The sequence below is a fragment of the Syzygium oleosum genome, unplaced genomic scaffold, assembly GCF_021117445.2.
Source record: "Syzygium oleosum isolate NSW1041296 unplaced genomic scaffold, Sole_v2.1 Sole_v2.37, whole genome shotgun sequence".
In the NCBI taxonomy this organism is placed as follows: domain Eukaryota; kingdom Viridiplantae; phylum Streptophyta; class Magnoliopsida; order Myrtales; family Myrtaceae; genus Syzygium; species Syzygium oleosum.
Genome location: NW_026607521.1, coordinates 2892280 through 2917504, shown reverse-complemented (window position 1 = coordinate 2917504; position 25225 = coordinate 2892280). Strand labels below are relative to the sequence as shown.

At 39.1% G+C, this 25225-nt stretch overlaps 2 protein-coding genes across 5 annotated transcripts; one reads left to right on the top strand and one right to left on the bottom strand.

Moving 5' to 3' along the window:
• The first annotated feature begins 723 nt into the window (after nucleotides 1-723).
• LOC130134379 (ribonuclease E/G-like protein, chloroplastic) lies at nucleotides 724-11527 on the top strand. Of its 2 annotated transcripts, XM_056305409.1 has the most exons (14): nucleotides 724-1026; nucleotides 1841-1944; nucleotides 2741-2922; nucleotides 3276-3534; nucleotides 3621-4756; nucleotides 4852-5169; nucleotides 5280-5321; nucleotides 5816-5940; nucleotides 7315-7462; nucleotides 8656-8728; nucleotides 9272-9384; nucleotides 9627-9746; nucleotides 9986-10141; nucleotides 10970-11527. In XM_056305409.1, exons 1-14 carry the CDS (start codon nucleotides 950-952, stop codon nucleotides 11147-11149), a joined length of 3033 nt encoding a protein of 1010 aa, XP_056161384.1. In that variant the 5' UTR covers nucleotides 724-949; the 3' UTR covers nucleotides 11150-11527. The 2 variants fall into 2 exon arrangements, with proteins under 2 accessions (XP_056161384.1, XP_056161385.1); XM_056305410.1 differs by lacking the exons at nucleotides 724-1026; nucleotides 1841-1944; nucleotides 2741-2922 and having other exon boundaries at nucleotides 3393-3534; nucleotides 3610-4756.
• A 272-nt stretch (nucleotides 11528-11799) lies between these two features.
• On the bottom strand, nucleotides 11800-21408 carry LOC130135748 (phospholipid--sterol O-acyltransferase-like). Of its 3 annotated transcripts, XM_056305411.1 has the most exons (16): nucleotides 21071-21408; nucleotides 19824-19959; nucleotides 19546-19690; nucleotides 18938-19107; nucleotides 18765-18841; nucleotides 17822-18035; nucleotides 17572-17746; nucleotides 16430-16529; nucleotides 16181-16275; nucleotides 15500-15551; nucleotides 15355-15426; nucleotides 13834-14002; nucleotides 12876-12980; nucleotides 12686-12770; nucleotides 12503-12591; nucleotides 11800-12121 (listed from the first exon to the last, which is right to left on the bottom strand). In XM_056305411.1, the coding sequence occupies exons 1-15, from the start codon at nucleotides 21320-21322 to the stop codon at nucleotides 12510-12512; spliced, it is 1929 nt and encodes a 642-aa protein (XP_056161386.1). In that variant the 5' UTR covers nucleotides 21323-21408; the 3' UTR covers nucleotides 11800-12121; nucleotides 12503-12509. The 3 variants fall into 3 exon arrangements, with proteins under 3 accessions (XP_056161386.1, XP_056161388.1, XP_056161387.1); XM_056305413.1 differs by lacking the exons at nucleotides 11800-12121; nucleotides 12503-12591; nucleotides 12686-12770 and having other exon boundaries at nucleotides 12889-12985; XM_056305412.1 differs by lacking the exons at nucleotides 11800-12121; nucleotides 12503-12591; nucleotides 12686-12770 and having other exon boundaries at nucleotides 12889-12970.
• Nucleotides 21409-25225: the final 3817 nt, after the last annotated feature.

Here is a 25225-nt window from a genome sequence, read left to right as displayed (position 1 = left end):
ACTGGCCATGGTAGAAGAAAGAAAAGAAAAAAAAGAAAAGAAAGGAAAAAAGAAAGAAAAGGAAAAAAAAAGAAAAGAAATCTGCCACATCAGCCTCCCAGCGATCCACATCAGCCTCGAGAAATTAATAAAAAAAACGCCACGTCGGATTTCCGCGATGTAGTGACTTAAGTGATCGTTTTCACAACTTTTGACACTTAAGCCGATCCGTTTGAAACTTTTTAGCGTAAAAAGCCGAGTTCCGTACACAATTTTTGGCACTTCGCTTGTTCTTCCCCCTAGATTTGGTATTACTTTTTCTTTTGGGTTCTCCTGGACATCATTTGGACATCATTTGGTACAATTGGAACGGAACAATATTTTTTTACCTAGTTTACAAAATAATTGCATGATTAATAACATAAACATTATAGCAACTATAGAGGAAATTAATTACTTTATTAAATGTTAAAATTAGCAGGGGATTAAAAGTCTAATCTGTTGTGGAGGCTCGGACGCGCAGGCACACGTGTCACCAACCGGTGCCAACTTGGCAAATTTCTGGCAAATTTGGGAATGGAAAACTGCTGAAAGGACTTAAATTGCATCATGAGAATAATATGACGAGCAAAAATGTAATTAAACCAAGTGTATAGGACCAAAAGTGAATTCCCCTACAGTTAGGGGACCGAAAATGTAATTCCGACAACCTTAAGTCCCATCATCTTCTTCGCTTTGTCGCAACATCAAAGTCTCTCTCTCCTCTCTTTCTCTCTCTACTGTGATTCTCTCTATCCATTGCGGCATTCTATCCACTGACAAGGAAACCTGAGTCAAGCTTTTCTCCTTCCAATGGCGAACTCGAGTCGTCCAAAAGCTTCGACTTGTCATGGCGGGCTCGGCGTTTCAGCTTCCTCCTTCGCTCAGCTGTGAGCCGTGAAGCGTGAGCTTTCCTCCGGCGGCGGCCGCCATGGACGTCTCTGAAGCTCTGCCTCGCCCCAACCTTCGCCACCTCTTCGCTCCCAACCCGTCTCCTCTGCTCTGCTCGTAAGTGTCGAAGCTCGTCTTGAGTTTTTCCGGTACCGACGCCGGTGGTTGAGTGTGTAATGGCGCGAGAGGTCGTCCGTCTCGCTGTCCTGTATCCGGGGATGAAATCTTTGGCTTGGTAGTCGTTTAGCCGGAATTCAATTGGAGCTTCTACTGCGACATGTTTGAGCATTTTACTGATGCTCTCTTTCTCTAAAAATGTGTGTGCCTTTGGCCGCTCTGGATATTTACGAAGCCGCACAGCGAGCGCATAGCGACCTTTTCTTTCTCGTTTTGCTTGAATGATTATGGAGTTCGTCGAATGAGGAATTTTCCGCTCAAGCTTTTGATATGAGGAGCCCTTAGTGTTCTGTGCATGGTTGTCGCTGAATACTTCTACGGCTTTGACTGAAATTGCAATTGCATGTAATAGTAATAACAAATTGAGGGTGGCAGTTCATTTGTAAGAAGTGCATTTTGAAGAGCCAGCGATGGTTCCCTTCAGAAGATGACTTTGGGATGCTTTCATGGGAAACATCCTCGAGATCATATTTTCTTTGGATTTTAACAATCGAATAAGCTTGGGATTTGTATGAGATGGTAGTTGGAGAACACTGGAAAGTGTTTTGTTTGCTAAAAACATGTCCTTTTCTCACAAAAATGTGAATTTACTGCGTGCGCTTAATTAGTCGACAATTGCTCTTTCTCTCTCTCTCTCTCTCTCTCTCTCTCTCTCTCTCTCTCTCTCTGTGGATGTGTGCATGTGCTGTGGGCGCATGTGCAGGCACTTGTTAACAGTATGAAAGCCATTGACGTTGGATTAATGCTGAACCAGGTCTATGTGCTGGCATCCACAATACGAAAATGTTTTGGGACATACTATTCGCACAGGAATTAACAATTTCTGCATGAGATCAGCTATAATGCATACAAGGAGAGGTAAAGTGCCACTCGCATTCTTTGCTTTTCTTTTTTGCCTTTTGGTGCCGGATTTTTGTTAATCTAATCTAACAAATAGTATGTTTGAGCGTTAGCAATCTATAAGATACCAGTGCTGTCGTTCTTCTCTTTTTCATTAAGATGGTTGCTTATGGCTAAGTTTTTGGTGTTCTCCCATGTCCATAGAGAAGAACCTTATAAACGGTACATTTGGAAGGAAGACCTCTTGTTCTTTTTCGAGTGGTGTCAGTTTTGCTCATTAGAGACATGGAAGAAATTCGAGTGTGAGCGTCCTTGATTCTGTATCATGGATAATTTATGATCTCAAAAGTGTTTATCAATCTAAGCAATTTAAAGGAGCTTTGTCCCATTAAACCACTTTCTAAACTTCAAAATTTTCTTGGTCTCACGTTTGGGGTCTATGTAGATCTTGTGATGATTACTGTCTGCTTGAAAAGTTTCTACCTAGGTAATTAGAGTTTCTAGCACTAAGTTACTTTACGTATTGAAAAAATTACTACCACACTGAGATAGTGTTATTGGATACCTGGGCATGTTTGCTTGTGTTCAACTTATTGGACTAATTTATTCTTCGAGAGCCTTGTTTACTAGGAAAAACTTATCAATAAAAATTGCAGGTGAAAGAGTTGCTGTTAGCTATATAGTTTCCAAGATGAACTAAATGGACTTCATGTATTAATTCATAGAGATACACCTTTCCCGATCATTTTATTTAGCTGTTTGGGATGAATACTTTGGAGAGACTGAGGCAGGTCTATCTCATTCCAAAATCCAGGGAAGTCCTCTATTACTTCTCAGAGCTACTGCAAGGTGGTTTGGACTGTTGAAGCAGAAGTAGCAGATGATCAACTTCTGTATCTAGCTGGTGATCTTATGGAACTAGGCTTCTGGGAACCCCAAATGGCCATACCAATGTCTCCAACTCAACACACCAACTTTTGGAAGGCTGAAGTCAAGGTAATTGTCACTAGATTGAAAACAATAAATTTAGTTGGCAAGTATCGAAATTGAAGTGTTGCCTGCTTAACAATATAGAATCGTAATTCTCTTGTTGAGTGCCTTAAGTGATCTGCCTTCACTTTTCAATTTACCTCTGGTGAGTTGATTGGTCTCTTGAGAGAGTGATGATTGATAGAGGTTAAGGAAGTAGTTGTTTCAGGGGCTTTTCTTCTTGTGCTTAATTTTTCTGTGTGTTCATTTTATTCATACTTTGATGGCTGAAAATTGGAATGAAACAGCAAACTTTCTGTCTGTCAAAATCAATAGGTCAGACTTTTCTAAGTAATAACAATCAAATCTTTTTCCATCAGATTGCTTGCGGGGTTAGTTTTAAATATAACTATTTCAAGAAAGGAGCATCATGGCCTCCTTATGATACTGTTTGGCGGTCTGGGCCTGAATTTTCTCTTGTCGTCCCTCAACATTACGAACAAGATAAGAATATTGTCGTGAGGGATTCATGGAAGGAGCTCGGAACCGGAAGTAGAATACCCTCAGCTCATTTATGGGGCTCATTGATAGAGGAAATTTACCTGCCAATTGAGCCTTTGACATCAACTGTGCCAAGAGGTATTATCTTTTTCTTGAATAGATTGTTACTGTAAAACTTCCTTACGGTGCTTCTGAACACTCAAATGCTTCCAGTGGCTTATCAGATGAAGATGAAATTGTCAGATGCCTGGGAACTGATCTGCTGGAGGCGGAAAGATCCTTAGATGTAGAGGTCAACCATGAGAGTTACTCCAATAATAAACACATGATAAGTAATACGCAGAAGGACTATGTTTCTGCTACTTTTATCTCTGAAAGACAGCAAGCTATTGAGGAGCCCTGGCTCATCTCAACTCTTCCTAGTCATATATCGAAGGGTATGGATTTTGATGTACCTACAGAGAGTGGCAGCGTGGAAGATGAGTTTACTCTAACAGAGTCTGAAAATCAGCATTATCAAGACGCTGGTGAGTTGTTGGCAGAAGAAGGAAAGCATCTAGTTTCAGTTGAGGATTCTATTTCTACTGTTATATTAATCAATTCCTCAATATGCACAATGCAAAGAATAGCAGTACTGGAAGATGGGAAGCTAGCTGAGTTACTTCTGGAGCCTGTTAAAACTGATGTACAATGTGATAGTGTGTATCTAGGTATCGTCATGAAACTTGTTCCACATATGGGTGGTGCTTTTGTCAACATTGGCAATTCGAGACACTCCCTTATGGATATCAGGCATAACAGAGAACCTTTTGTATTTCCTCCATTTCATCAACAAACAAGGAAAACAAAACCAAATGGCTCAGAGCACGAAGCTTTTGAAGGTCATCCACTTAATCATGGAGATATCCATGCACTAGATAATGTTGAAAGTATTGATGATGTCACAGAGATTTTCTCCCATGACGCTTCAGGAAAAGCTGGGCATGATGACTATGAGGAAAATGAATACGAGGATGATTTTGATGCTACAGAATCCTTGAATGGATTTTTGAATGGTAGTCTGTTGCATATAGATGAAGTTGGTGTGGCTGCTGGTATAGAGGATGGTGTTGGTGGAACCAACAAACATCAACAGGGTGAGTCTCTCGAAGGTTTTCTTCCTATTGAAACAGCAATTGCCACTAACTCTGAGAGATCTAAACTTCAAGATGCAAAGGACGCTACTCTTACATCTGCTGGGGATAATAAGTGGAGTAAGGTCCGGAAGGGCACCAAAATTGTTGTTCAAGTAGTCAAAGAAGGACTAGGCACAAAAGGTCCCATGTTGACTGCGTATCCTAAACTGAGGAGTAGATTCTGGGTGGGTTCTCCATCATATTTCATCTAGTCTGAATAGACTCTGTTGAGCTATTGTTTTGCGATATCTAATTTGCTTCAACCTCTATTGGTTTGCAGATATTGATGACTCGGTGCGATAGGATTGGAGTGTCAAAAAAGATTAGTGGAATGGAACGTACTCGATTAAAAGTTATAGCAAAGACTTTGCAGCCGCGAGGTTTTGGTTTGACTGTGAGGACTGTTGCTGCTGGTCATTCTTTAGAGGAATTGCAGAAGGATTTGGAAGGTTTGCTTTCAACCTGGAAAAACATAATGGAACATGCAAAATCTGCTGCTCTTGCTTCAGATGAAGGTGTTGAAGGAGCCGTTCCTTCTATTTTGCATAGGGCTATGGGTCAAACACTCTCAGTGGTCCAGGACTATTTTAACGAGAAGGTCACTGCCCTCTGCACCTGTATTATTTTAAATTACGATTTGTGGACATCATTTTTAATCTAATTGCATAAATTATACTAATCAAGACAAAGTTTCTGATCCACTTCTAGGTGACAAAAATGGTGGTCGACTCTCCAAGGACTTTTCATGAGGTATTGCTGAGTAAATGCGAAGCATGTTTTTGGTGAATTATGCATGCTTTTCTTTACTGGGCTGCTAATTGGATGGAATAGCACGGTAGTTTTCCCTGTTTCTGTGAGGTTCTGGATATGGGGAAAATATAGGTGATTACTCCTTCATATATAGATCGAGCACATCTCCTGATATCATTTAGAAGCAACCTGATCCATGTTGATATTGTTATGAACATATTAGTGGTTAAGATATCTCTATGCTATGAGATTTCTTATGATGATTTACTGAGCAAAACACTGTTTCTGTGCTGCTGTTTTACGTGGAACTGAGATGATGGTCGAAAAGCAATATGTGGCAGTGATTTTGTCTAAGTTGCTTCATAGTGCTTTGTTTATCTGGTTGGAACTAATTTTATTAGTTGCTTCTCACGATGAGGATAGTCTTTGCTATCCAATAAGGAGTATGGACTTTCTCTAACCTAAAAAGTATAAGCTGTCTCTTGTACTTTCAGGTTGCCAACTATCTTCAAGAAATGGCTCCATATCTTTGTGACCGAGTTGAGTTGCATGATAAAAGAATTCCTCTTTTTGATGAATTCAACATTGAAGGGGAGATTGATAATATCCTGAATAAAAGGTGAGTTCCATCCTGATATTACCTGGTTTAGGATTTTAAATGAAGAACTCAAATATGCTATACCTTTTTTTTAGAATTATTACTATAAGTTAAGTGGTTTATATACACTAGTATAACCAAAGATGTGTTGTAAGGCAGTACAAATTTGTTGCATGAGTTGAGCTTCTGCAGATAGAGTTTTCTCCAACTATTTGGTAGGTGAGAGTGAATTGCATTTTTGGATGATTTAGAGGATTGCAATTGGTAAAGTGTTGGAAAAGAGGAGGATGCTATCAATTATCCCTATTACGTTTTTATGAGATAATTGGAGGGAGGGAAATCTAGGGCTTTTGAGAATCAAGAATTTGAGTTTTCAAGTGCAATTAAAATTAGATGCAATATTATCTTGTGTATTACCTTTTACAATATATATATGCATAAAATCCAACTACTCCATTGGACTCAGGAGCTGCTCGAGTCAAGTACTGTCAATATGTGAGCTCAAACTTGGTTTGGTACTTGAGGCACTTTGATCTTAATGACAAATTGAGTCAAACTCAGATTTTCAGTGTCAATGAGTTGAGCTCTGGCTCATTTGCACTGTAGATGCAGCGTCCTTCGTCAACCACATCTTGCATGGCTACTGCATAATATTTCTTCTTAAAGAGTCATTGATCAGCTGAGGTATAAGGACAATTGTAGTGCCGTCACTTTCGTACAACACTCACTTTGGCTTCATAAATTTTTCGAGTGATTATTTAAGCATCATAACTGTTAAAAGCAGATCAATTAGGTTACATTGGCAGTTTTCTTCCCAAAATCCTACGAGGCATTAATGTTCGGTGGGCCACATCAGATGATTTAATATTAGATAAATGCCACATAGGATAGCCAAAGAAAAGTGCCCATATAATTTAAGTGATCAATTTATTGAAGTTATGATGCTCAAATAATCACTTGAAAAGTAATGGCACCAAAGTGAGCTTCAAATGAAAGTTATGGCACTGTCAGTGTCATTTTCCCATCAGTTGACTATTGAGGGGAAAAACTAGGAATTGGTAGCGGACTAGATTTCAAACTCAAATAAGATGTTGGAGGGTCCATTGAAAATAGAAGCTTAAAGTATTAGGAAAGCCAACGATAATTGTATATTGAAAATCCACTGGCAGAGTTGAGGGATAGGAAAGAAAGTCCAAAGATGGATGCTCATAGGGTAATTATTTCTCATCAAATGCATTTATACGACGAGCAATCTATTGGATCATGGAGGAAAAAATTACTCGTGATAATCTTCCTCTTTTATGTATTCATTTCTTGTATATTATTTGCAGCCTTAAAGATAATAATCTCATACTCATGTTTGGTTAAACTTGCTTCACTTTCGTACAATCTCAGGGTTCCACTTGCTAATGGGGGTTCCCTGGTGATTGAACAAACTGAGGCTTTAGTCTCTATTGATGTGAATGGCGGTCATGGGATGTTTGGACAGGGAAACTCACAAGAAAAGGCAATTCTTGATGTAAACCTTGCAGCAGCTAGACAGGTGCTTTGGATACTAAACTCTTATTGCAAGTCTTCGTGTACATATTGCAAAATGAAATGTTTTCAGTTTTCTTTTGCCTATTCTTCATTACAGTTCTTGCGTAGTATCTTTTTTATCCAAAAGCAAAACAAACTTCTTATATAGTATCCTCAAAGAAAATGAAGAGGAAAGATGGGGTGCTTTGAAACGACTTTTTCTAATGCAGTTAAAACGCTTAAAGAACATGCAATTTCACCCAAGTTCTATCTACTTAAACATAGTATGACTATAGAGAAGGATAGAGAGTATAAAACACGATGTAAAGTTGGTTGGCTTGTATTCAATCCTTTGTTGACCATCAGGAGCTTCTGTATTCAAGATTCACGGTTTCGATTTTATCTAGAGATAGCACAAACCTTTGATGCTCGACTTGAATGCAAAGCAATGTCTCGTCATACATCAATAGGAAGCCACAAGGATCAGAATGGTATCTCTCCAATATAGAGCAAATAAAAGTACTAGAGAGTGAGACTGATATAGGAGTGGATGTAATGCTAGAGTTAATAAGCATATGATGTTTTTTCCATCTATAAGTTTGCTTTTCATCTAGATACTAGTTATTCTGAGTAGTTAGTCTCCATTTATGCAATCTTTATTTAGAGGCCAAAGTATGTTAGATGTCAAGGATAGTGGTTTTGGTCAAGACAAATTTATTCAAGATCGCTCTAGATTGGATTTTACCAAAGTACATGTTACACACCAGGACATGCCTCATGGGTCCTGCTCATAAGTATGACACTGTCAAGTAGATACAAGCTAAAATTATTTGGCATTCCTGTTATTGTTCACATGTAGTTCTCTTAACACGACTCATCTTTTCATCTGAGTTGTCATTAGCGTCTGGTCTGTTTAGTACTATAATAACAATTATTATCGTCTTCCTACTGTCGTCATCTTTGTGATCATCATCGTCATCATCTTTTTATCATCATCAGCACAGTAAGATAGTTTTGTTACTATGGTCATGCATATCTAAGCTTTATTCCCAGCTCTGATATCTTAGAGGCATAAGCATGGTTAGTCTAATAATATTTTTCTTTGTCCTGGTTCCTGAATCAACTACTGAAGTCATGGGTGATTATCTAGGCATAATAAAGGGAATGTGTTCTATTTTGGCAAAAGCTAATGCCATAGCTGTTCTTGGTACGTTTCAGATTGCTAGGGAGTTAAGACTTCGGGATATCGGCGGCATTATTGTGGTAGACTTCATTGATATGGCAGACGAATGTAAGTGATCTCTCTCTCTCTCTCTCTCTCTCTCATGCTCACTCAATCGTGCCCCCAATGATGTTTCTGATAGTCCATTCTTTATTTAAATTTAGCTCCATATGCTGAAACTAGCAGAACTTGATTTGCATTTTTTCCTGAATAAGTTAGCTCTAGGAATACCGTGTCTAGCTATAGTTTACTGCGTAGTATATTATAGTACATTAACCCATTGAAACTATTCAAGTCATATTAATGATTTAATTACTGAAAGATGCTTTTTGGTGAGGTGATATATTGAGAGGACAGTATAAAATTCTCCAGAGAAAAAAAATATTGATGTTGCCGCAGATGAAAGTACTCATTTATGTATGGGACTGAATACCAGATTAAAAACAAGCTAATTTTCAATTGCCGACTCAGTGCGCCTGTGTATTATCAGGAGTGAAGATTGGGTCATGTTTAAGGTGCATTCAGTCTGCTGTTTCTGTTGAAAGAGTAATAGTATTTTATTGTTAATGGCTCTTCTCATTGTTTCTTATTGAGAACAATTGCTTCCTTCAGCAAATAAAAGGCTAGTATATGAAGAAGTGAAGAAGGCTGTGGAGAGAGACCGTTCTTTGGTGAAAGTATCTGAATTGTCCAAGCATGGACTCATGGAAATAACCAGAAAGAGGGTAGGTGGCTCTCTTATGCTTGCAATTTTACTAACATGCTTTTGGAAAGAAGTGCTTTGAGTATCTTTGGTACGGTCCTCTTGGTCACGGGGTGATATTTATCATTTGGTTTTTGTGCGTTGCTATCCTACAACATCCATTAGTTGATCATCCAAACAAACGCCACACTTTTATGGTTGCATACGTTGTTGGGGTTCAGCGTCCACAAATTTGTCTTGCTGATGTGTGCATAACGTGGGCAGGTTCGACCTAGTGTCACTTTTATGATAAGTGAGCCATGTACTTCTTGTCATGCTACTGGGAGAGTAGAAGCTCTAGAGACTTCATTCTCAAAGATTGAGCAGGAAATTTGCCGTTTGCTGGTGAGTAACATATCATGCCTCATGTTCATTTCTATATACTTTTGAAGCATGATAAACTAGATATATGTTGTAAGACTGCTGCCTGGAAAAAGAAAAGGAACTTACCAAGTTAAGTGCTTCCAGGGCTTCGATATGTTTCAGGGATGGAACTATTTGAGTATATTCAACCCGTATCATGATTTGTGACTGCATCAGATTTTTGACTGGTGATCCTTGCATTTTGATTTTTATTGGTACAGGCTGCCGCGGAGCCAAAAGCTGATCCTGAGGACCCTAAGTCCTGGCCAAGACTTGTGCTAAGGGTTGACAATCACATGTGCAACTACTTGACCTCTGGAAAGAAGACCCGGCTTGCATTTTTGAGCAGTTCTCTTAAAGTTTGGATTCTTCTGAAGGTATGCCCTGTCTTTAAGTGTTCTTTCAACCATAATGCAATCCCGAGTCAAAGGTCGAGAAGATTGTCGTGGCATAACTTCTCTAAATTTCTTTTAGCTGGAACGATAAATCACATCTGCTTGGACTTCCATTAAAAGCAAGCACTTGTCATATGGTTCGCTGAGTAGTCGTTTTGGCAACGAAAAGTTGTCAATGAAATGGGGGAAAAGGAGAAGTTTGAAGATTAACGTACGCCTTTTATTGCTGTAGAGATTTAATGCTTTTACGACCATATCTTTTTCCTTTTATACACGTGGCCTTTAATTGTCTTGTTATGCTATAAAAGTACAAGAAACAATAATCTAACCCTTCAACATGATGTTGGCTACTTTGACATGGCCATATCTCTGTCTTTGATATTCATAATTTCAGTTTTATCCATGTATTCAAGATCGTTCACCTTTATCATCCAAAAAATAAATTCGCGGAGGCCTTTTGACTTTAATCACTACCAAAAAGTCACATTCTAAGGAGTGTGCGCGGAGTCTGTCATTAAGAGTGTCCAAATCATGCAAGGTCGGGTAGAAAATTCCGTGGGTCAACGTGATAACATCAATCCTAAGACTGCAAAAGAAACATTATGTCTGTCTTTTATGACACCTTGCCACATGTTAGATACAGATTCCATCTATTGTAGGTTGTGAACAGCGCACTTGCATCTCCCCAAAAATATTTGATATGATCATGGAAGCTTATGAAAGATACATGAAAAGAGTTTGCTGGTCATTATCTCTTCTTTCTTTCTTTCTTATTTTTTTAATAATTTTTACGCTAATCAAATGGCTCAGGTTGCTAGAGGTTTCACCCGGGGTGAATTTGAAGTGAAGCCATTCGGCAATGACAACAAGGTGAATAAGAATCAGCATCAGGCTACCATTCCGATTCTACGGTCAAAGGAAAGAAGAGCCAAAGATTCAGGGAAACAGGTGACTATAATTCCAGTGAAGAAATGGAAAACTCGTCGATAGCACTTGCCCGGAGAAATAATTATCTTATGCAGACAGAAGTCGAGCCTTCCCGGGTGCAAAGTGGCAGAGGAAAAAGATCTGCGATTAATTCATTCTTTCGGAGGATACTTTGTGCCGCAAGCCAATGCTTAGTGCAGCCAATGAGATCAACATATTGAATGTTCGAACTCATGGCCATAGACTATGATGCCGGATGTGGAATGAAGTGCGTTGGTTCATGGAATCGATACGGTGAAAAGGGTCGGAATGATAAGTTAAGAATGTACATATTCTGATTGGAAATTTTTTTAGCAATTTTCCTTGTCAGAGTATTGTATTTTTCACTGGTGCAAAAATAATGTTAATTACCAAAATTTATGAATGAGAATGGCTTCCCCCCACATCAATTTACATTTGTCATCATTGAAAAAAAAGGAGATTTACGTTTCTGGCTGAAAAATAGGAGAGATGAGTTCCTTTGATACAAAGAATCCAGTGCAAAATACAAATTCCAATTCTACAAGTACACCAAAAGAAAAAGAAGGGAGGAGATTGCACGATCAATGTCAATTATGAATTGTATTGAACAAAGTAATAGCTAAAACTGAGCAAAGAATTGGAGACATCCCCTTTTTATTCATTACAAAAAGCTAAGCTGACAGACATTAGCTCACGGTTAAAGAGATCTTCCTACGCCTGTCCCTCGGGCCTATGCAGCTATGCTAATCGGGGTTTAATGCCTATTACCTAGACCCCATTGTAAGGTACATTGGCACACTGCCAAGCGCCAATCGGCTTTTGAAAACACTAGTACGATATATGGTAGCCATTGCCAAAGAGAAAATCTAGGGATCACTCGGATGAACAAATGGGATTTTATCCAAGTTGCAAACTCGGCCCTCCTCGTGCAGCATATGAAAGAAGCAATTGGAAAGAATCCATCCAGAGCATACCGGACAGTATGAGCTGGCGAGTATATCAACTGACAAAAACCTGAGGATGCGAAAGATTGACTAAGACAACAGCACCCGAGCTCACGACAAATGGAAGATCCTTGAAAGAACCAACACTAGGACAACATAATTGAAGCTAAAACCTTTCAATCTTTAATGCTACCAACTTACTAATGTTAGGTTTTTCAAGATGAAGAAACAGAGATAAACCAAGAAAGCAAAACATTTCTGAGACTTTTGAAAGAAGTGGGATGGGGAATAGAAGAAGCTAATTTGAAATCAATAAAGCTGGGCGATTATCCGCTACCAAATAGATTGTTATCTTAAGCCCGACTGCCACACAGGTCTACTAGCATGCAATAACCATAGGAACACCAATTCTCTCGATCTAAAGTGGTAAGTGAGGATATGGAGATGGTACCTCTTATCTACACATAATGCAATAGAAGATCCGAGGAGGAATTCTTTAGTCTACAGCTCTGTCCAAGATGAACATCCCCAAAAACATACCTGCACCACCATTAACCCGAGACGATGAATATTTGCAAGCACAAAAGAAGAAAGGCATGCTCAATAAGGCATAGCGGTTTAATAAAAAAGACACCTGTATTCGCAATATTTGGACCACGCACACCGAGCTTTCCCATAGTCCCAGTAACAGTCATTGTCCCTCAGAGGTCCACGCTTAGCTGCCAAAATTTTTTTTAGTAAGTGGACATTCCTATGTGCAGCCTTGAGCGTGAACAGTAATTAATAAGAAATGCATTCAAAACTGGTCGAGGGAGAGAAAATACCCTTTGTAACAAATTTTGTTTTTGCTTCAGGATGGATATCATGCCACATCTGAAGCCAAACTTCCCTCATTAATACTGGGGACCTCACGATATTCCTGTGATTTGCTACACTAATATAGCGTCAATTTACTATAACTGAATTGCCCAGATAAGATGGCATATACAGTTGACAAAAAATGACTTGCACTGATTTAACGTACATATGTCATGCTTCAACTCTTATACTATATTTATGCATGAAATAGAATATTTCACTGACGAATGAATAAGATCATACTACAGCAGCAATGTACGTACTTTAAAATATTCCGAATAGAAAGTAAATCAAAGGCTAACCCCCCATGATTTAATGATTACATGAAACTCGACGGCATCTTATTTAGCTAGGTAACAGAAAACAGAGTGAATGAATCAGTGAGACCAAAATCCAAGTCTAAAGCTTTGAGAAGGATGATTTGCCAGTTGGGCCAGCCACTGTGCAAGGTGTAGGAACCTCTTTCATGAAGTTCATAACTTATCAATCCAGTGTCATCCAAACTTAACTAGAGCTCATCTATCTTCAAGGAAAGAGAAACATCAAAATTATCATAAAAAGTGGAATCTAATTGGTATGGGCATGTGCTCTACTTCAGCTGCAACTAAACTAAGTGTCCGTGTAATTTAAATCCCAATTTCTAAAGGAAAGGAATATTCTTTTTTCTACAGTGGTTCTTCTTAAAAACTATAATGATAAATTTACTAGAAATAATCATTAATATCATTTCAGTTTTTATTCATTATCATTTTCATGAAAAAGTACCAATTATACGTTCTTCAGGTGGTAGCTGGTGACCGGCCAATAACAAAGTACTAGTTGGTGCAGTGCGCTAGGCATTGAAAAACCCATTCTGAAGCCAGATGTCCTTAGTCAACTCATCTATCAGCCAAACTCAAAAGGTCATATCAGTGTGTGAATCACCTTTATCAAGCTCCCAGACTGCTGTTGTCCTTCCTGGAATGCTTTCACCATCTTCATAATAGGTTATGTATTTGACCCTAGGAGATCTTGTCATGTTTGGAACAATATCTTCATCATAATGATGCTCCACATTCAATTCCACTTGGACATCTGAACCATCATGCTCAGACTGCAAATTCAGAGAGGCACATAAAATTAGCTCTTTGGTAACTACTTTATCATGCTCTAGCATGTGAGGTATGAGAAACTCCAATGTATATTAGTCTAGCCAGGCTACACGATGACTATTCCTGTGAAATTCAACATCATGAGTGTAGATTGTTGAGTCCATGAAATATATCAAACTCCAGAAAAATGGACCACAAACTCAATATTTTACTTCAGTGCCCATCAGGTTCATGCTTACAGAATTTGGAACAATCCAATGCAATTGTAAGCAATGAATATCACTACCATCTGTCAAATTGTTCGATATTCCTTGTTCAAATAAATAATTAGGTTATCTTCATTCTAATCCTCAACATGCACCAAAAGTAGGATCATCTAATAAAATTACCAATTTCATATGGAAACTTGAAAACTACAAACGTGAATTTAGGCCTAATTCCCCAACAAATCTCAAACTTTAGGTACAGTCCAAAATCTGTTTTGAAACTCTTCCTTTGTCTAAAAAAAAACCCCAAACTTTAGATTCAGTCCCAAATCTGCCCCAAGCTTTTTTTTTGTTTAAAAAAAACCTCAACTGTATGTCCAATCCTAAATCTGCCCTTGTTAGCCCTCCGTCCAAAAATCGTCATTAGTCATCCCTAATTTCCTTAATTTTCACATCAAAGAACCGTTTTGTTTTGAGATAATTTTCTATGTCACCTTATTGATGTGGATTTGTTATGGACGTGGAAATGCCACGTCAAACAACTAATGACAATTTTACGACGGAGGGTTAATGAGGGCAGATTTGAGACTAATTGGAAGTTGGTGATTTTTTTAGACAAAAAAAGTTTCCCTAATATTCCTAATTTTCATATCAAAGAACAATTTTGTTTTAGAGATAATTTTCCACATCACCTTGCTGATGTGGATTTGTTACTGACGTGAAAATACCACGTCAAGCAACTAATGGCGATTTTTGGATGGAGAGTTAATGGGGCATATTAGAGACTAGATTGAAATTTGGTGAATTTTTTTAGATAAAAAAAGTTTGGGGCAGCTTTGGGACTAGAGTAAAAGTTGGTGATTTTTTTTAGACAAAAAAAAGTTTGAGGCAGATTTGGGACTGAACCTAAATTTTAAGATTTTTTTTAGACAAAAAGAAAAGTTCAAGGTAGAATTTTTTTTTTTAATTTTTTGTTCGAACGGGGCAGAATTGGGACTGGACCTGAAGTTGGGTTTTTTTAGACAAAAAAGTTCAGGGCAGAATTGGGACTATACCTAAAGTAGAGGGTTTTTTAAAGGCATTAGGCCCGTGGATTTATGTATGAAAGAAACTAAAAACAGAAATACACCAGTCACTGTCGCTGGTACCTGAGGTGCTCTTGTAATGTTTATTCTGTGACCAAGCCAATTCTTGCACGAAGACAGAGAATGGTATGATACCTGTGAATCGCTAGATCATTTGCATTAAAAAATGTTTTTTTTTTACTTGATAAAAACTAAGAAAAAGGCTTACCGTCTCATCACCACTTGTAGCTCCTGGATTCCCCTCGACCTGATTCCCTGACCTATTTAAATGGTAAAAAGTGCATCAAAAGCACAAATAAAAGCATTACTAATGAATTCAGGTGTAATAGAGTTGGGCACATCATGCGAATGATACAAATTATTATCCTAGATTTTGGATGTGACTGGTGTGTCAGCATACAATAGTGAAATGTCTCCAACACAGGAATACAAAAGGTATGGATGAAAATAGTGTTATAAGATCTAGTGTTGTACTCTAAGATTTGATTGGGAAAATCCTTAATCGCCCACAAATAACACTAGTTCAAATTAGGCCCTTCAAGGCTTCGTGTAAATCCCTGTTCTCATTTCGTGGTAATAGTTCTGCAACCTATAGAGGACATGCTAAACTTGGATATGATGTTTAGATCTAACTCAAGCGCTTATATTCTTTTTTAACAGCAAGTACTTATATCTTGACAAGTGTCTTCTGGTTAGACTAGGTGACTTTCTTCCAGAGTTATAGATCTATGAGAAGTGAACTTTCTATCAAGCATCAGAATTTATACTGTTAGCAGGGGTCAGGATAAAATTTGAAAGGAAAACCAACAGAAGATTCCTGTGAGAATTGGAACACAGCCACTAGATGCTCTTGAGTAGAATCATCACTAGTCAGAACAGTAACACTCACCTTGACAGCAACGATCCTTCAAATTCATAAATGACATCAGTGATGATCCAGTTATCAGGGTAAGGTTTTCCACTTGGTGCAAAATAGTAACCAACCTGAGTACCATTATCAAGATATGTGTTGGCACAAAATCCAAATTAGTATATTAGGAAGCCAATTAACCAAATAAAAATTGTCGGCATGTATGAAACCCATAAACACTGTTTAATCCAATGCATCATAAATCCTTATGTTGAGAATGCTTCATACCTCAGTCTTGGAATCTATCCCATAGATACAAAAGACATTCTTTATAGGTGGCCTCTCCCAAGGTGTAAATGGATTTAAAACAGGATCACCATGATATGACCTGAGACAGCGAGCGAGCATCTGAAATTTTATCTAAGGGACAGAAAAATTATAGAAGTTGTTCAGTCACTAAACTTTTAACAAAGCAACCAGTTAAGAGATTCATTTTCAACCTAAAGTTTTTATGTTGGTTATGATGAACCGTATCCCACAATAGATCAATAAAGCGATAGCTAAGAAGTCCATATGCACTTTCAGGGGAATGAAAACAACCCAGAAAGGTAGAACATGAAGGCTGAAGCAACTAATTAACAAATTTATGGCGTGGAAGTTGCATGCTCTTACGTCGAAGTTGAGTCTCTGTCAAGGATCACAACAAGACCAGGGGTTGTATAGGGCAAGCATCGTATGTCAGGATAGCAATGTACAACCTATACAGAAGCTGCAATGATTGAATGTATAGTGGCATTTACACCTTGAAAGGCAAAAAGTCTTCTCAAAGTGGAAAGGGCATTCCTCTGAGTACACTAAGGAACATTTCAGGTTCTAGAATATAACATGGGACGACCAAGATACTGACTGCATACATGACTACGAAGCATTTGAAGGGCAACCTTGAGAAAGTAATGTTATAAGGTGAGCAACAAGACAAAGGAACATAAAGGTTGTTGCTTCTAAATTTAATCATAAAGGGGATATGTATATATTGGAATAGATCGAGGGAACTCAGTCACTTTTATTATATTAAAGCCACAATAGAATGTTTGTTTACACTTAAGCAAAAGTAAAAACTACTTTTTTTGTTTTCTCTCCAAATTCCAAAATATTATTCAAATCTCAGAAAATTATGAAAAAATTATATACGAATTACGTGTCGACATTCAAGTGTTATGAAAATTTCATAAGTTTCATTTTTAAAAAAGAAGTGCATAAGTCACAAGATTTAAATTAAGCAAAAAGCAAAAGGTAAATGTCAATTAGATAGGAGTGTGGCAGATGCATAAACATGTCAAACTTTTCTTTCAATGAATCTAACATAAACGAAAATTTATCCTCGTTCAGTCCAAAAATTAGTCTTCATTGGAGAATAATAGGATATTTACTTTTGCAATTGGTGCAAAAGTCTCTTGCTATCTGGATCATAATCCTCAATTGCTTTGAAGAAGGTCCCATCTGATATTTCCCTGGCTGAAAAGGATAGCTGAGTAGGAAGGCTACATTCCATATTTGACAAATTGACATCGGCAATGTCTGAAACTGATGGGTAGGCATCAACTCCTGCCAAAGAAGAAAAAAAGCATAAGAGCCTGTGCATTTTCACCATACCATTAAAACGAGACTTTCAGCTCGTACCACGGTTGGAGGGAATTTCAATGTTTATTATATTTGTCGGCCATCCAGAATAGTTTGATCGATATTCTTGTTCATCACATTGATAGACATGATGACCTCTGCTGCTTCCCATAGAAAAATGCTTCCAGTATACCTTATCCGTCTGACAATACTTTGAAAATGGCATCATCCACAGAGAAGAAGCAAATGAATTGAACAACAATCTGGCCGTCCCCTGATGCCTTGCACGAGAATGACATAATAAAAATTTAAGATCTATAACAAAAGCTAACACGATACAAATACATCCAATTGTTCTTGTTTTAAGTTTAGTAAAGCATATGAGCAACTTTGTAAAATAAGATGACACGATATATCTTATAGACATTTCAATTTTGGAAGGTTTAAGAAGCACGGAAATTAATAAGAACTACCAATGCAATACAAGCATTATCATGACTTAAAAATTCCTATTTAAACTTCATGAATTATTACAAGATAATTGGATTAGATTCAACACATATGCATTAGCATATGACCACAAAGTAAAAAGAACCAGAGAAGGGCAAGGGCTGTATCTACCTAAGATGTCATGATACAAAGTGCAGAGAAAATGAATGAGAAGCAACAGGGTTCTTTTTGAGAAGTAAAAATCCAAATCATGAAGCACTCTACAATTGACGGGAACAAAGATCTAATCTACAGACATGTAGAAAAGAACATCTGGGAACTCAAATAAATATGAGAATATTTCTGTTAAACCTGCATCACGGAAAGGAATCAATGCTTAATGACCTCGCATTCTATCATTATAGGCTGAACCAAATTAAAAAGGTGTCAAACACACAATAATTAGGACAGAGAGAAGCATATAAAGAAAAAGCTAGCAGGAACTTTTATATGAACACAGAATCACGTAGTTTGTATAACAGTCCTGCCGACTTAAAGAAAAATGAAGGCTGACCTCAGAAATAGGAAGACCGAATGTATATCCAGAAAGTGTTGCCTCAATTGTCTGAGTTGATCCAAGAAGCGGAGCCCCTGCAATGGAGCACAAAAGAAAGCCAAAGATGAATTCTTCTCTGCTTTCAGACTGCTATTTAGACTGATAATTAGCTTTCTGTAAGTTGACCATACCGACAGCGAAATAGGCATGTATGTGTTCATCAAGCCACTGAAGATACTGTTTTGGAGCAATTTCTAGCTTTAACCATTCCAGGAAGTAGCGGAAAACATTATTACCCAAGGAATGTGCAAAAACTAATGAGGGACCTCCACGAAGTTTTAGTGCAGTCTCAAACGTCAGCCTGTCACAGCAACAAAACATTATTTAAGGCATTCTTATGCCTGTAGGTATCTGTCTAGCGTAACCATAGCTGTGCTGGATGTGCCATTGTCCATGTGTTTGACAACCCATTTTAAATAGGCAACGACTCAAAGTGGGGTAAAGCAGCATGATAGAAACAGCTCTGAGCTGTGCAGTTGTGGAGGTGCTGCTGCGACACATTTGAAGAAAACAAAGCAAAAGCAGCAACACCCTTTGCAAAAGCTGTAGCAGCTGTGCAACACCTATACTAAATGCCATCCAAGAGCATTTCTTCCTTGTTGTATTTGTATTTAAAACAGCATTTATACATAATAGCATTGGAGTAATTTAGTATTTACCTAAAAAGAAAAAGGAAAACGAAGAGTTTGCCAAAGCTAGTCAAAATAGTCTTTCGTGATATCATTATAACTGTACATACTTCAGCTTGTGAAAGTAGAGATCTCTCTCCTCAAGCATCGATGGTGACAATCTCCAATCATATGGAACAGCAATGATAGCATTCGCCTCAATACCAAATTCAATGCACCACTTTACCCAGTCCTTCCATACCGACGAAAGAGGACCTATAGAAAAAAAAAAACTTTCACCAAAGCATTCTTTACTACCAAAAGCACGCAACTAACATAATGAGAAAGTAAATAGGCACAAGGATAAGGCATGTTGCCAAAGCACGAAACGAAAGGTCCAGGAAAGCACCTGTGATATAACCAGGATCAAGTTCTGTAATTGCTGAAAGACCACTATCCGGCCGTGATTTACATTCAGGATGATCTGTTTGATTATAAGGGTCTAGAAGCATGCATTTAAGCCAACAGTTTACAGCAGAAAGAAGCTGCAAAAAATGTGTCCAATTAACTTTCAGTTTACCAGCCTTTCCGCACTAGCATATGGAGAATATCCAAATTATAAGGGTTAAGAGGTCAAGAACTTCGGTACAGGATTTAGTTTTGTGTCCAACCATAAATTCATGACGGAACAGCACCAAGCAAGAACATTAGAATAAACTAACGTATAAATTTAAGAGAACAGGTGTCAGAAAAATAGAATTGCCCAATGCCACTCACACACGACCAAGTTTGACAAAGAGCTCTGAGTCAGTCAACACTAAGCTTGGACTATAACTATGAATGTGCATATTGATCTTAGAGCTAATCGATTTACATTGATCCTAGAGGAGAAAAGAGACGGATTTCATAAGGAAAGAGAGGAAGCATCACAATCCAACTGGATAAAGCCCTAACATGAAACTCATTGCAAAGATTCTTTTAACCTGATAACTATGCAGGATCCACAAAGCATTACACCAAGCCTCATGTTAGCTGCTTGGAATATCCTTGGATGCTCATCGCAGCAATTTGCGAATGACTGCATGGATGAGGGGGAAAAGAGGCACAGACAGGGAAGCAAATTTGGCTAGCTTGGCAGGTGACTGAACAGAGTTTGTTAGTCTATGAAGCAAAGAAGACAAGACATCACCCATCAATCAGATGAGTAATGACATCTATTGTTCTCGTTCCAATCACTCCTAAATTGTGTCCACTGCTTTCTCTTCTGCTTCCAATGCCTATCAATCCACGGAACACGATTCACAGGTTTTTCTAAAGAATGCCGTCACGTACTGAACAAAACACGAGTGCTCGATTGGCGCATAATAGAAGCCGAACCTCGCTCATTCCGGCTCTGCCGACTCTAACAAGGAGCAAGAGATCAATAGTCTAAGCCAATAAGACAGTCGTCCCAGCCAAACTTGTCACAACAACACCGACACGCACTAAAACAATACTAGGAAACCCTGAGCGAAGGAACAATCAACGAACGGATAGAGCGACACCAAAACGTCGAAAGTTTACACACTCAGAACAAAAACGCTTGAAGTCAGCACATGCACACAAAAAACTCACGAAACAACGAAACTACAGCAGCAGAATCCGAGCACACGTGACCTTGGTGGTGTCGAGCCAGACCAAGTCGAGGGGGTTGAAATCGAGCGGCGAGTAAGGGCAGTCGAGGATGGACCAGGCCCGGAGCTGAGCGGAGGCGAACCCCGGGATGATGATCCCGGAGAGCCTCTGCCTCTGCTTCGACCGTATCTCCTCCTCCTCCTCCGTCGACGCGCCCGCGGCGGCGGCGACGACCATCGCCAGCAGCAGGACCGAGGCGAGGAAGCGGACCCGAGCCGCCGCTCCCGCTCTCATCCCCTCGCCTTCCGAAGCCGAACCGCGCCGCCGGAGATCGTGGGCGGAGGCCGAGGTTGCTCCCGCTCTCCGCTCGCCGCCGCCGCCGCCGGAGAGAGGGAGTTGGGGGGGAGAGGAGTCGTCGGAGTTGGAGCGGTTGGTTGGTTTTCACTGAGAATTACTGGCAGGCGCGGCTTTACTTTTGACTCCTACCCGAGTTTTCATTTTTTTCAGTTCGCCGACGCTTCAGATCGGCGAGTTTCCGGTTCGAAAGCTTGGTGCCTTTTCGGTTTTGTGACGTAAGCAAACGACGCCGTTATACGTAGATCTTCTTTTTGCGATGATGGCACAAATGGTCCCCGAAGTTCGGGTTCCTTTGAATTTTGGTCCGATGTGTAATGACATCTCATGTACTTTTAATTTGTTCAATATCGTTCTTGAACTTTGGCCGACATTAATTTGTTCGATATGGTTCTTGAGTTATTGGTAAATATGTAATTTAGTCCTTAAAATATATGAAAATGACACATACGGAAGGGCTACATTGAATATTTATCAATAGTTTAGGGACTATATTGAGCCAAAGTTGAAAGATCACGTCACACAAATTAAAAGTTCAAAAACGATATTGCATATTAGACAAAGTCGGGGGACTATATTTCGTATCAAAACGAAGATGAAGGCAACTAGGACCATAACGAAGCAACTTCTCAATTTGATTAGTAAAACTCTCCAATAGAAAAGTAAGAAGCTATAAATAATTATTAGTAATTATGCCACACTCATTTGCATATAAGAAGTAACTATGAGTACTTTTTCAGGACCGAAAAAAGATTGGCTCGACTCGTCTCCACTCAATCCCGCCTTTAAGTGTGATCGGAGAATCCTCAAACGATCTTTGTGCGCGATAGGCGTCGCACTCGTCCGTCATCACGAGAGATGGAGCCAACAACCTAGAGGAGGAGAGCACCGGTGCTCCCCTCGAAAGGGCACACCTAACTCGAATCTCACTGCTTCGACGACGGCGGACCGCGACGACGAAAATATGAGCATCATAGTTAAGGAAGAGAGGGGTTAACAGTGCATTGACACCGGTCTCGTTTGGTTCTTTTAAATGTGCCTAAATCTGCTCTCATTTCCTTGATTGCTCTTTTGAATAGTTGCCCACTTTGGACAGAACTAGTCGATGGACCTCCTCCTCTGACTTCTCTGTTATGTCAGCTATGTAAGTGTTAGAATATTTAAGTGTTAAGTACGCCTTCATCTAACAACTTAAAATTTTTAAAATTGTTAACGGTGGTCCCATAAAATCATTCGGTAAGCACGTTACGAAATCTCGTGATCGTCTGTTCTTTCGAGTGTAGCTTCTCTTCATGGGTACGGGTCGGAAGAGAGGTCTGCTGCTATGCTATGTGTTATTGGTCGAGTTCCTGGAAATTGGATTACTGAACTGCACTGGATCAAGCAGTCTGCTAAAGATGCGATAGAATAAGGTCGTCTGAACTATGGATGTGGCTTTTGCAGAGGCTTGAGCCTTTCCTCTCAGTTTGATGAAGAAATGAACTCAAATTACCCATTTGTCACGTGAAGGCAAGTACAATTCTTTCTTCTTCTCTCTGCAAGATGTAAGCACGACCTAGTAATAAGGAAGAAAGAATATCAAAGTCGGCATCACCAAGACCTAAGTTGAGTATGAAGGCCAACGTTGGTACCTATGAGCAAAAGGACAAAGGATATGAGCCTTATTTAAACAGCACAATCAGTCAAAAAGACAGAAGACCTCGATTGTTTAGCGACAAGACCAATGCTTTGAAAAGAATGGCACAGCATGACAAATGAGTAGTCCCAAAAAAAGCATCCTCTGGTTCATCTTTTATAAAGACAGTGTAAAGATGTCTAACTCTTTTAGCCATCCATTGACAAGGATCACAATGGAGTCTTCGTCCAGGTTCCTATTCAGAGATCACCAAGACACGGACAATTCCACGCTCTCCGACGTGAGCACCAGCATCTCTTCAAGCGCACACTGCGACGACGACGACAGCGACGATCAGCTGCAGTCCATGACTGCCAAGGTACGCATGCATCTCTGATCTCGTGGCAAAACATTATGGGTTGTTTGATACTGTATGTAGGTTATATGTTTGAATGATTTTTCTTGATCTTAATTTTTCTTCGATGCTAGGGTATAAAACATCTCCACTCGGAGCTTATCGAGCTAAAGGCGGCATCCGATGAGGAGTTTCACCAGAACATCTATTCTAATTATTCAACCTTTGTTAGGTAATTTGTTTTCGACTATCTTGCCTGGATGTACTCAACCAAAGAAGCTTTAACAAAGTTCATTTAATTAATCTAGAGTACTAACTTTCTTTCTTTTGTATGTATACATGAGATACCATACGCATGAGATATGCTCTTAAGATAATTCTTGATTATGATCATTCATTATTTCGAGCCTTGTAATCGCAATTGTAGTCGTGCTTAATGTAAAATGTTTTCATTGCGCATGTTGAGAACATGGAATCATCACTTCGCGGATGTAATGTTATTTCGACAAGGTTTGATCTCTTATATCCGTCGTGAACGTTAAATCTACGTTACTTTCTGTACCATCAGATATGCCATTTGAGAGTTGAAAGATTGCCTCAAATTCAAATTACATAAAGACTTAAACACAAAAAAAGAACCTTAAAAATAACAAGTTACAATAATTGTGGTATCGACTCTTATTCTCATGTAATCGTGGGACAATTAATTAGCTTTGTCTATTGTGCAGGGTATTTGAGGAAGTCGAAGGGATAGAGAGGGAACTGGTTCAATTAAAAGATCATGCTTCAAATCAAAAGAGACTTGTGGAGGAGTTCATGGATGGGTTGGATCTAGAAATGGCAATAGAAGACGCAATGGAGCCAATCCCCATTGAACATGAAGCCGAGGAATCGATCCTATCGAACAATCTACAGGCTCACGTCATCGATGTCCTAGAGACTCTTGACATTCTCTTGATGGAGAATAGAGTCGATGAAGCTGTCGACATTCTCGAATTAGAGGACAGGAATTTCGCGAAGTTGCACGCCCAAGTAAGCTCTTCACCGAACATTGTACACTCTTATAAGTCTATGATCTCTGAGAGGAAAGTCAAGCTCGTGCTTCAGCTAACACAATTGGCTCAGAATCAAAGAAAAACTGCGCCGGAACTTCACAAGGCATTAATTGGTCTTCGAAGACTTGGCAACAGCAATCTTGCAATCCAGTTGTCGCTTCAATATCACCACTCGCGTATTGCGGCTGGAATGCGCAATCTACGACAATCGAAATCGTTGTTGAATGAAGTATACATACGAGAACTCTCGAAGCTTGCCTTCTCTTTGATCTCTCAAGCGGCAAGGAGCTTTGCGATGTTGCAAGGAGACGTATCGGGATACGGTCTCGAATTCATCCGATGGGCACATCAAGAAGTCGAAGCTTTCGTCGCTTATTTTGATGAGTACATAAAGTCAGCTTCCGAAATAAGCGGCGGCCTGTCCATCGCAGTACAATCGATGCAATTCGCTTTATCCTATTGCTCTTTGCTAGAGATGGATCAACAGTTAGTATTGAGGCCATACTTGATTGAGCAAATACAACCTCACATGGAGGAGGTTTTAGCAATTCATGTAGATCATTTCAAGAAAGTGGTGGACATAATTACGGCTACTGATACTTGGATTCTTGGTAAGTACCTCGTTTCGGGGATTTTGGCCAAAGGATATTCGTCGATGGAAGTGGGTCATTTGCCTGAATATTGTTTTCTCACGAACAGCGGTCGTAAATTCATAACATTACTACAGGTATGATTATTTTGGTTAATTACTCTATGCTTATTTCTCAGTGATCAGTAATACTACTATGTTGTGATTTTTGTATTCAGAAAATCGACTT

Coding starts and splice junctions, on each gene's coding strand:
- LOC130134379 (XM_056305409.1), top strand. CDS start 950: ATGGACGTCTCTGAAGCTCTGCCTCGCCCCAACCTTCGCCACCTCTTC. Junction 9,385..9,626: donor TGGAAATAACCAGAAAGAGG/GTAGGTGGCTCT, acceptor TAACGTGGGCAG/GTTCGACCTAGTGTCACTTT. Junction 10,142..10,969: donor AAGTTTGGATTCTTCTGAAG/GTATGCCCTGTC, acceptor CAAATGGCTCAG/GTTGCTAGAGGTTTCACCCG.
- LOC130135748 (XM_056305411.1), bottom strand. CDS start 21,322: ATGAGAGCGGGAGCGGCGGCTCGGGTCCGCTTCCTCGCCTCGGTCCTG. Junction 18,036..18,764: donor TCGGTCTTCCTATTTCTGAG/GTCAGCCTTCAT, acceptor GCAAGGCATCAG/GGGACGGCCAGATTGTTGTT. Junction 17,747..17,821: donor TGAAATTCCCTCCAACCGTG/GTACGAGCTGAA, acceptor CTTCTTTGGCAG/GAGTTGATGCCTACCCATCA.